General features: G+C 55.3%; 1 protein-coding gene across 1 annotated transcript; it reads right to left on the bottom strand.

Moving 5' to 3' along the window:
• Positions 1–1,590: 1,590 nt before the first annotated feature.
• elg6 (acetylglucosaminyltransferase) lies at positions 1,591–10,071 on the bottom strand (the record flags this gene model as incomplete). Its single annotated transcript, XM_002953081.1, has 15 exons — positions 1,591–1,840; positions 2,731–2,824; positions 3,195–3,296; positions 4,055–4,123; positions 4,634–4,738; positions 5,094–5,233; positions 5,470–5,559; positions 5,898–5,937; positions 6,225–6,424; positions 6,979–7,052; positions 7,641–7,763; positions 8,313–8,525; positions 8,859–8,904; positions 9,650–9,791; positions 9,835–10,071. The coding sequence occupies 15 exons, from the start codon at positions 10,069–10,071 to the stop codon at positions 1,665–1,667; spliced, it is 1,851 nt and encodes a 616-aa protein (XP_002953127.1). The 3' UTR covers positions 1,591–1,664.
• Between the last annotated feature and the right edge of the window lie 1,976 nt (positions 10,072–12,047).

Genomic DNA, 12,047 nt, shown 5'->3' with positions numbered 1-12,047 from the left:
TTTCCTTCCAACTTACCATTCCTGGTGCCCTTTAACGTTGCAATGTCCTTAACGCGATAAGTGCGCGTATTATTATGTCCTTCCATTCGCTTACCCGCAAGGGCGCTTCCGCAGATCCCACGTACACATGCATGCATGGCCGCACGCACACAAAATCCTTGTATGCACATTCCGTCCCCGAGCCGTCCCCCTCACTCACCCCAGCCCCGGGCACATGCCCAGGTTCCGTACAATGTCCTCCCGTACACGGGAGATTGGCGATAGCGGTGCGCGCGACGACAGGCACTCCAGGGAGTGAGTCCAGCAGCGCACCCAGACGGCGGTACCTACCGCTTTTTTAGGCCTGACTATATTAGGCCTGACTATAGTCAGGCCTAATGTTCGGGTTCTTGACGGATGAGAAGCGGCCAAGCGGACTTTGACGCGAGCTCAAGCGCGATCAGGAGGAGGCAGGAGGAGGCTGAACAGGCCAAGGAAATGAATGAATGGCCCGGATCTACAAGAACCCAGATTCGGTTCAGCTGGACATGGCAGAGCTGAGGTTGATGAAAAGGACATCGGTGCGATGATTTTGACCCGAACAGGCACGACCCAGACGCGGCATCGGGCCTTACAGCGCCTGAAGGGAAGTGGTACAAATAGGAGACCCGATGGCAGTTCGTGTGTGTGGGGATATTAGACATAGGAAACAGCGTAGGCTTAAAAACGTGAACGGATACGTTCAGACGTAAGGCATGTAGGTCCTTCAGCACAGCCGCTATTTCCTCCATCGTGGTTGGCACATTGCACGCTACATCTGTTGCCATCTATTGCACTCCGCTTCTTCCTGCCCAACTATCCGCCACCATGGCTGCTCATACCGGTGATGAGCCCCCGTAATGAACCCCAGCATATGAACTGCGCGTTGGCGGCTCACTTCGTATTGCCTGCCCATAGTTGAGTAATGTTTGGAAGTGCTCCCGCCACACTTCGGCATCGGTGATGGGGCACGGGGGCCCTTCGTAACCTCTGAAAGCATTTCACTCCTTGGAATGCCCACGACAGCTGCTAATGAAATCACGCGATAGACTGTTCGTGCTCAAAAAAACCGGCACAGCGTGCTTACGTGCCTTGTTGTACACCTGCCTTGTGTTGCCTCCCGATATGCCTGCCAGGACTCCCGTCCCCAGCCGTGCGCTGCTATGAGCTTAGCGCCGTACACCAGCATGTGTTTGCGCAGACTCTTCATTTCACCGGGGCGCGCGCCCTGATCGAGTAAGGTGTGCAACCTGCCTTATCCTAAACGCCTTTTTCATCACCTCAAAAATGTCGCCAACGCGATCCACTGCATACAGCGACCTCAACCTCTATCCCTTGCACCATAGCCCTCCACTGCGCTAACACTGCGCAAACAGATAACGACCTGACGAGATGCGCGGGTGGTTTCTGCCTCTTCGTGCGAACGAAGATAGCTTGCTTTTAGCATTTTTTCGTTCAACCCAGCTATATATATTGGGATATATATAGGTATATATCCCAATGTTCCCACCCCACGCAACACACACACACGCACCCCAACGCCTCAGGTTTATGTAACGCACAAACTGAAATCGATTCATATACAAAAGCCGGTAATAGGAAAGCGCGAGCTGCTGCTACTGCGAAGCGCGACGTACGGCCATGCATTATTGCCACGGCCGCGGACATTGCGCCACATTGGGTGCTCCTTCGCAGATCGCGCCACCCGGAATGCCGTACTTCATATACGGCCGCCAGTCACAGTACGGCGTGGGTGCGTACGCCTCCAGTCCTGGATCCAAACCGTACGTACATAAATGGAACCTCTGCGGCGGCTCGTTATCTGTGACACACATTACAAATCAAAAGGCAAAACAGGGCAATTGTGTTGGCAAAGACTAGGGGGCAACAAAAAACAAGTATAAAAAAGCAGGACAAGGCCAAGGGTAAAGGCTAAGGGCAAATGGCAAGTGGCAAAAGTCAGAACAACGTCCATGGCGCACACACACACACGCACAAGCTTTTAACTTTTAACAACGTAGGAAGAAATACACAAAAGGGAAGCATCACGCAAAAAGGTACATCGCAACCGCCGGAGGGCAAGGCAGCCAACCAACTCGTTGTGTAGCGAGCCTTGAGATCGGACCTGCAGATGTGCAGGAACGACGTCCTTTATTTCGCTTCCATGCAACATGATGATGCCATGATGCTTCATCACCACCACCGACTACTTGCTGTGAGCAATGCTTCCCGCCGCTGCCACCAAGACCGCCAATGAGGGGACTCCTCCTCCTCCTCCTCCTCCTCCTCCAATCAATGACACTTACGGGATCAGCGGCCGGGTGCATCACATCCCACACTTTGACAACGGATCAAGGTGGGCGGATCAAATTGTTGGCCACGGGGACTTCGGCCCCACCAGGACGGCCTCCACCTGCCGCCCTTCGGCCCCAATTTCACTCTCGAACACTCTCGCCTTAATCAGGAACACACTCCCAACGTGCAGGTTTGACTCCCTCTACCCCCACTTCAACCGCAACCCCCCATGTCGTCATCGCGGCAACAAAGTTCAAAACACATACGAGCAGCACATGCATAACGCGCCGGTGCCTGCAAACCCCACCACCAACCGTGTACGTCCCAGCGTCGCGGCACCGAGCTCCGGCTGCCTACCTGATGGGCCCCAACCCATCCGCCATCCATCCCTCCCTTGCATGTCCTGCTGCTGCTTACCCAGCTCGCAGTTGGCGAATCGGCGGAACCTCTCATCCAGTGAGCGGTACTCGTGGGGCTGGGCGTGGGGGTACAGCGACCGCACCCTCAGGATCTGAGACATGCACGTGCACACGTCAAACAGGGGGGGGGGGGGTTTACACGAGATCAAGGGAGGGGTGCGTGGGAGAGTGTGCGGAGCGGCAAACACGCTGCGACATGGACGGCGTGCAAAAAACGTGCTTGATGTAAATTTTTTGTAAAGAGGAGTAAAAAGAGGGAGCAGAAACCGGCTGATGCCACAACCAACGCGGACGCCTCCTCTTCACCCTCTTAGCTTCTCACAAGGGGTCGCACCTCCGCTGCACACAGGCCCCCCTCCAAAGTGCTCCACACTGTGCTGACGACGGCCCCGCGACATATCACACACGTGGCCACAACCATGTCTCCAGGCAGCCCCGGGAACGAGAGAGCCTCTCACGCACCTCCATGAGTGTCGCAAATGCGTCATATCGGCTATCCTCTCCAAATATGGCCCCCCACATGGAGCTGTACCACAGGTGCTTCGCAGCACACGCTAGCGCTCTCTGCACAGACCGCAGTTCCCAGTACACCACATTTAGGTTGGTGGCGGTAGTTGACACAGTGTTGGTGGGTTGCGACGGTTAAGGTCGTTAACGCGGCTAAAAGGGACTGGTTAATCGGTACCGGTGGCACTGGTTCATATGGTTGCAGTAGGGGCGGGTTAGGTGGTAGGAGGTTTGTTGGTTGAGACGGTTGGGATGGTAGCTGGCGATTCCAGGAGTGAACCGAACGACGTGTACCGCGCATCATACAGTGGTTCGGGGGTAGCATTGTTCAATGTCACCAGTGCACAGCGCAGGGATAATAACGACAGACACACGCGATAAGCATTACGTGGTGTAATTACTACTGCTGCACACCAAAGGAAAAAAGTTTTTTTTAAAATGGCAGCGCCGCCGGTGCGAGAGTGACTGCGCTAGCAGAGCGATGACGGCTGGAGGTGTCAATCGGGCGTTGCCGATCCGGGAAAGGGAAGGCGAATAACGACACGTATCTGCTATCACGTCTTTGGGTTTGCAATGTATATATGCAATTGCATCTCTGGTTCCTAACACGCGGGCCCACGGGGAGACGAGGAGCTAACCGGCATCCCCCAAGTGCCATACAAAATCCTGCCAAACGTAAGTGTTTCGCAATGGATACATTGATGTGCAAGTGAGTGCTTTCTAGGTGCGACAAAACTGCTGCCAAAACGGATTGTACATGTGTCCGTGTGTATGTGTGTATGTGTGTGTGTATGTCGTAGTTGTCGGCGTTTCACCTGCATCTCCGCCAGCTTGGTGTCGTTAATGGCCGCAAGGATGGTGTGCAGGTTGGGCACATCCTCCTCCTGCGGTGTAAACCATTTATGAAAAAATCATCAAAGGCACATCAAAGGAGGGGGTGTCGGGACAGATGTCGGGACAGTCCCATCAGCGATCCGGGCGCAAGCCCGAGAAGTGACAACGAACCATGCTGCTGGAACCCCCTTGGTGTCTCTTTTTGATTCGTGCCGTTTAGTTCGGGGGTAGGTTACGCCCGGTCCTGGACGGCCGCGTGCCCGGGAAGCGGCATCTTGATGAAGATGGGACAGGGCGAGGAAGATAGCGCTATCTCCCCCGGCTATTCAAGTGGCACGTGGAGCTGCATATGGCCGTGTATTATAAGGCCGTGGCAGCGACCGCGCACAGAACACCTTGCGTCGCGTCTTGAGCCGCTCCGTGTACCGCACACCGTGCCGTGTCTTGATGTGTGCCATCGTGTCAATGTGTGTTTCCCAGTTGCCACGCGCCATCGTGTGCTTTTTAATGAGTGTTCTATGTGCCATGTGTGTAGCAGGTGTCGTCCCATGCCATGTCACCTTGACTGTGACGCTGAACGCGGGCCAGTCCAGCTCGGGCTCAAAGGGCTGTAGCACATAGTCGGTGATGGGCACCGGGATGCAGCCGTAGCGCCCCACCAGCACCTGGGAAGGTCAAGGTGGGGTGGTTGTGTGCATGTGTGTACGTGCGTGTTTTAATACTCTGAGAGCCGCGGAAAGTGTGGGGAAGGGGGGAAGGTGAAGCGCGGGGTAATCGGCCCAGCAACTCGGGAGCCGATCTCGCCCACTACTACCCAGGGTGCCTGGACTCCAACTCAACTCACCGTCCGTTATCCCTTTACCCGACCTCAACCTCCATCCAGCCAACCTCCATCCTCCCTCCCTGCAACCCGTACCACGCAAGATCACAACCCACCTCAACAAACAGTCCCCCCCACTTAAACCAACATCACCCTAATCCAGGACCCTCCGGTCCCCGCCCCAGCCCCCACCCACCCACCTGCCGCTTGCCATGGCCGCCACCCGTGGGCGCCAAACAGAACTTGGATGTGGACATGTCCCGTACGTACGACGAGCTACGGGGTCGTACCACGAAGCCATCGCGCTTGGAGTGGTAGAAGTACACCAGCTGCCGTACACCTGATGGCGGGTGCAGTGCCAAGACACGTGAAGAACGGCGCAGTGGGACTGATGCGGTCGGACTGTGGATCTGCGGGTGCGGCACCGCGCATCGCACCCACCACAACCCCCTGTTGCCACATCCCGCCGCACCCTCGTTGGGTCAGGTAGCCTATTCGGGCCCAACCCCACGCGTCCTGACAACACCTTAACCCTCCGTCCCGCTCCTTCCTCCCTCCCTCTCTCCCTCCCTCTACCTGCGCTGTACAGCGGGTTCCTCGGTGTCTGGCAAATGGGCCATGACGAGGTGTCCTCCTTGGGGTCCTTGTTGTCACCGCAAATCTTTCCTGGAGGGAGGGGAAGGAACAATACTGACTCAAGTGGGGGAGGGAGGTAAAGGGGAAAAAAGGAGGAAGGTGAATTGCAAAAAGGGAGCGGGTCAAGGAAATTACAGAGGGGAGAGGGGACAAGGGGACAAGGAGGAGGAGAGAGGAGGCTGTAGCCGTAATGAAATACAGGAGCGGCAGTAGCAAATACAGGAGCGTCAGTAGCCGTACCTTCCTCCGCATCTCCCCCCATTCGCTACTGCACTCACAGTCCTTCAGCCTGTCTTCGGCTTCTACCCACCCATCCCCCCTTTACGATTAGGTGCGCTCAAGCTTTTCCATGAGCACCATTCACTCACCCGCGAAGTAGAAGGTGGTGTTTCTCGGCAGGGGTTTCACCTGCAGTAGGAGTTTCACCAGCAACAAAAAACACGTCCCTCAAGCACCCAATCTTGGTTCCTCAACTTCGGGTTCGCGCCTTGGTAATATCTGGGTTTCCCTTATCAGGTTACTCCCTTCTATACACACACACACACTCGTCCTCACGGCTGTTCCAAATCCTTGCAGGCCAAACCAACCCCTCCACTACAGCATACCTCTCCCCTGCCACCCCTGCATCTCCTTTCCCCCGTCCTCCTCCCCCTATTCCCCTTCCCTTTCCCCCTCTTCCCGCCAACACCCCTAACCTTGGGGTTCAGTGGCGTCATGATCATGTTGTTGGCTTGAGCCAGTACCGGAATCACGATGTCATGTCCGGGTCTGTGGCACCCCGGCCACCACACGCGGGGGTGTTTGCGGGTAAGACCCCAGGGGGTCAGCCAGATGGCGGCGGAAGTCAGGTTCCGGAGCAACATCAGCTGCTTGCCCTCACAGCCGCCCAGGTCGCCTGAGATATGGGCACCGAAGAAGGGGGTCATGCTGAATGAGATGTCGTGGAAGGTAGGGGTTCAGGTGGGGCACGGGAAGGTGCGGGTGGCTTGGGAGGCCAGGCAAGACGGCAGGGAGCGCAAGGGGACCCCGGGGTATGGGCGTGCAGGCCGGGGTGTAGAGGTGGAGAGGAGGTGGAGGACTGAAGGTTGGGGGGAGGTCACCATGTGTGCGGGAGGGAAGGTAACAGAAGAGAGGAAAAGGGTGAAGAGGAGGGGCGGCGATGGTAATGGTGATCGCGGCGATGATGGTAGGTGTCCTTTCCGTGTCTTCTCCGTGGCCTCACTCCCACTCCCCACTCCCCAACCCGTCCCAACCCGTTCCCCTTGCACCCACTTCACATGCCACCACCATCCACCGTCGCCATTAGCGCCAGGATTCCTAAACACGCGCCTTACGCGGAATCGACGAGGGCTTAGCACATTAGAGGTACCTCCATCCCTCCTCTCCTCTCTACCCCTCTATCCCTCTCCCTCCTCCTCTCACTCGTGCTCAGCATGAGGTGTCTCGCACCCCCCGTCGCATTCCAGAACGGCCATGTCGCTTGCACGTACTCCAACACCTCGAATGCCTCCGAGAACATGTGCCTGGACACACATACAGTCACACATACACATACACAAACAAAAGAGGAACAGGAGCAAACGGGAAAGTTGTTAATTTTCTATGCCATCCCTAGTCCCTCACAGCCTGGCGGCAGCGGCCCATCCCAACCCCTATACCCCATATCCCCCAGGCATGGCTCACACAACATCTCAACCCTTATAGCGCCCTATCCATCGCCACCCAGCAACCTCCTCCTCAATCCTCTTAGACGAGGAAGGGGGATGGGAACCCCTCCCCCCTCCGCCCAACCCCGTCAATGCCGCCGCCAGGCCGGCGGCAAACTTTATTCCAGCTCACGTCATCAGTTCTTTTTCGCCGCCTCTACACCTACCTTTACTTCTTTACGGCTTCGCTCTACTGCTTTTCTTCCGCTCTTATTTTAGTTTTGGCGGCTATGTAGGTAGGTTTCCGCGGTCGTCATTATACCCAGGTCGGCTCCTTCATCATCCTTCAAAACCGCCTACTGGTCAGTTCTGCTTCTCTTTCCTTGGCAGCAGCTTCACTCGTTCGTGGTTCGTCTTTCCCCCCTCCGCCCAACCTCCCCCCACCCCCCTGGACGATGCTCCCACCTGAAATCCACCGGAATGTAGAAATAGTCGGCCTCGCCGCCGTTAAGGGTGCGGTGCCCCGAGCTGATGATGCGCTTCCAGATGTGCGCGTACAGCGGCCGGTCGAACTTCTCCAAGTTCTTACTGCAGGTGGGGAGAGGAGCGGAAGGAAAGGTGGAATGGGAAAGAGCTCGAGATAGCGAGGGAGAGGTGGGGGCCAAATGCCAACCTTTACATACGAAGCAGTGTGAGGTTAAGGAAGACACAAGTGAACCCGGGGGTAGGCCCAGCGTGAGTCTGAATGGATGCTGTGTTGTGTAATGTGATGTTGTGCCGTCTGGTGTTGTGCAATGGGGTGCTGCGTTGTGTTGTGCTGTTTGATGTGTGATGTAATATGATATGATGTGATGTGATGTAATATGATGTGATGTGATGTAATGTGATGTTGGTGTAATGTGTTGCGTTGTGTGATGTGATGTGATATAATATGATGTTGTGTGATGTGATATGTTGTGTGATGCGATGTGGTGTAATGTGTTGTGTTGTGTTGTGTTGTGTGATTTGATGTGGTGTGATGACTGGGTCGGGGCCATGATTAGACGGGGGAAACCGCGAGAGCACCTGTCCATAGTCTCCGGAACCATTAGTCATTTCCATGTTCCATCGCACTTCCCGCACCGCTCCGGTCCTTACCTCCCTCGTACCTCTAGTACCGCCATTCTTACGTTCGCTGAGGTGCGACGCTTTCCCCACCCACCTCCCTTCCGAAGCCCCTTTCCGACCTCTCCCTCAAAACTATTCCAGTCCTTACTGCGTGGTGAACTTCGGAGGCAGCTCATAAATGTAGATCTTAGGGCCACCAGGTGCGGGTACGAATCCCAGTCCAGAGAGCTGTTCTGGCCTTCACTCAATTAAAAAGGCGGGCGGGAAGGCAGGGTAGGTAAGGAAGCAGGCTATTGGGCGAGTACCCATGCACCAACTTATCCCCCACCCCATCTACCCACGCCCTCACCCCCCACTACCCCTCCACCCACCCGCCCTCACTCACCCAAAACCCACTCATGCATCCTCCCTCCCTCCCTCCCTTCCCGCCCACTCAGCTGCTGCCCACTCAGCAATCCGCTCAGCTCCATGCACCTGCTCACCCACTTACAGCGTACTGACGCTCCCTACCGGCGCAGTCACCCACCCACCCTCAAATCCTACCTCCACGTGTGTTCCGAAGACCCCCTTGCGCACCTGCCATTGGCGTCCAGTGACAAGGAGCAATCAGCCCCGTAGTAACCTTCACAACAAGAGAGCGCACAGGACCGCATAGCACCGTCATGGCTCATATAGGATTCATGACGCGTGGGATGCATTTTCGCGATGCGGTGGCGGTTTTCGTCGGAAAGCGGGACATAGGATTGAAGAAAAGGGAAACCGGAAGTGGAGGAAAGCTACAAGTCCGGCGCGGCTCTCACCGCAGTTCACGGAATCGTGCAGTTAAGCGCCGTACAACACAACGCACACGGTGCGTATGCGTGCCGAACCGAAGCCCTGGCAAACAAAGAGGGAATGATAAGGGTGGAACCGTGCGCTGCGTGTGTGCCATCCATGTAACACGGTGGACGCCGAGGCCCAAGCGGATGGATCTCCAGGGAAGGGGCGAGCAGGGGAACGGAGAGCCAACGGCGTCATTCCCATTGGCAGACAGAGGCAGACGGAAGCACGAGCCACACCGCCAGGTGCGCATGCAGCATTATACGCAAACATATGCAGGTACGGTACACTGGGACGCATGTGGGCTATACAGCTCATGGAACTTGCACAGTGCAAGGCGCGTAGGGCTGGGTCCATGTGATCGAGCAGAAAAGGCCCCAAGCTGTTCGGGCGAATGTTCGTAGGGCGGAACGGGGGCGGGAGAGGGGAGTGCAGCTGTAGTGATGGAGTCATGGATACAAGGGGGGAAGGGGAGGGGAGGGATAAGGTAGCGTGTGAGGCCCGGGTCTCTTCGGGTTTTGAGAGCCAAGCCACACACCACGACGCACCTTCATAGCAGTGGCACCAGCCATTGATGCATCTGCCTCGTTTATTGCAGGCATTCATACACCGCAACGGATACTCCGCCAGGCAATCCTCGACAGTGAAGAAGCCCAGAAAGCCGCACTTCCTCACTATGTTCCTTACGGGCTGGTCGCAGATCGGCCCGGTAAGGTTCCTAGGACAGTCGCACCTGTCGCGACCGGGCACCAGGGAAGTAGCTACTGGCCGTGCGTGCGACAGGAAAGCCGTACATTGTGACCGATGTGCGCCAAGATCCATACCTGCCCAGCTCCAAGTTACAAGTTCCGTACTTTGTGCAATTCGCCGCGCAAGGTAATGCAAGTCCCGGTCGTGGCGCAAGTACAGCAATGCTCATGACCGCCAACAGCTGGATCCCCCATGTTGTATGATGTTGTAGGCTAATCATACTAGTATACACGAACTTATCGTGGCTGGAACCTATTCTCCAATCTGAGCAATAGCTTTGAAGTTGCGTGCTTACTACAAAAGAGTTGATCCATTGCTGGGGTTTTAGTTGTATGTTAAATTTAATTTTTTAAAGCGTTTAAGCATTTTAACACTTGGTGAGGGAAGTTTGGGGTAGTCCTTATGGTGCATGAAAGGATTTGAAGTTAACCCCAGAACAGTTTGGCATTGATATTTTATAAGCTAATCATAATCAGTAGCTACCAAGGAGCGCTGATTCCAGAACATGAGGTTGCGTGCAATGCGTGCTGCGATTAAACGGCAGACATTCCTGGACATATCCGCGCTAAGGGGCTAAAGTAGAGATAGCCAAATCAAATTCCCCCTGCATATTATATTAACTCAATTGGCAGCTGCGCAATTTCACGGCGGAGTACACGGTACGAGCGTGCCGCACGGGCAGCCTATAGATTTCCTTTCCTTTGCTCCCTCTAGAACAGCCTCGCATGGCGTACTTAAGGTGCCACGTTCCTGGCATAAGTTCTGCAAAAGAAAAGCCAGAGCTTCCTTAGGCGATCTTCATTGATCTTCATCGTCCTCGGGACTGCAAAGCAAGTCTTACATGCAAGCATGGAACCCCTCCCAGCCTTACATGTACCCCATCCCGCATCTGCACGCACGTACAAATGCCAAATACTTCAAGTTGCGCGCTATTTACTCCTTGCTCCTCCTTGCTCATCAAATTCGGTCTGTACTCAGTCGTACTCATGTCGGATATGCAGGTAAGTAATAGTAGGTATTACAGCGAGCCCCATACCCCAAGAGAATACCACAAGGTAGGGCCAACGGGCCACAACGGACCGTGCACTGCATTGGAGTCCTAAGACGGAAACGCACACCTTGAATAGCTCATAGCAATATAGCTCATCCCGAAGCTTGAGAGACCTGTATGGGATGCCTTTGCCGCCCACTACTCAAGAGGGAAGTAGCCTGTAGGGCCCCCCCCAAGAAGCGGCAGAACGCTTAGGTTCTTTAGAGAAGCAACTCTCAGGCCAACAGCAAGCCGCGGCTGAACACAAGTAACGTAAGATACAGTAATGTCAGGGCTTAGCACATATCCCAATCAGATCGACCAATAAAATCAAATAACATGTGGCTGTGTGTAGCATCAGAAGCATGGGAATAGCCAAAGCGAAACGGCACGCGCACCGTCCTTCCAAACTCAGATAATGGGATGGATAATACGGCCTATATAATACGGCCGTGACGTCCGCTCGTTTGTCCCTCGTTGGCCTTGGTGGGGCCATCTCTGTGGTAGTGTGCATGGAACGGACGCGGCGACGAGGAGGAATCGCCCAGAAATGTAATGAGATGGCAGGGCCCAAAGCCTCACGCCTTGAACCGGAGCTTCAGTGATACCCACCCCGCAAGTTGAGGCTCGCGCACATATGGCCAAATGTGAGATTTTCCCTCTCCTATACGGAACCCACCTCCGACGTGGTCGGAACCTGGCCGTCCCCTCTCAAGGCCCCAACAGAGGGAAAGGGCGGCTGCACAGGCGCGCGAGTATATGTATGCCGGCTATGCCCAAGTTTTGTGCCTGCCGCATTCCCTGGAAATTGACGTTCTCTCCCTCTCTCCGTAAACTGAATCGTCCATAGCATAAGTCTGTAGTGATTATGAACGCCTAGAAGAGCGTAGGTCTACTTCCGGCAAAACTGGTCTGGGTAGTACGATTACGTATGGCAGGGATACGGCATCATTTGCCCCTCCTTCTCCAACCGTACGCATCGCCGCAGGCATGATCTGTCATGGGATTGCAACTGCGATGCTGTGGAAGACCTCGGTCCTAATACGCGTCCTTCTATGCCGGGTGGGATGCCATGTGCTGACAGGTGCGCATGCTCTCACTGCTTTAGTTCCTGTTGGTCGGTGCGTACCAGGGTGCGAAACAGGTCAGCTTATGTGTACGTGAGT

This window comes from Volvox carteri, assembly GCF_000143455.1.
Source record: "Volvox carteri f. nagariensis unplaced genomic scaffold VOLCAscaffold_34, whole genome shotgun sequence".
In the NCBI taxonomy this organism is placed as follows: domain Eukaryota; kingdom Viridiplantae; phylum Chlorophyta; class Chlorophyceae; order Chlamydomonadales; family Volvocaceae; genus Volvox; species Volvox carteri.
This window is presented reverse-complemented; position numbering and strand designations above follow the sequence as displayed.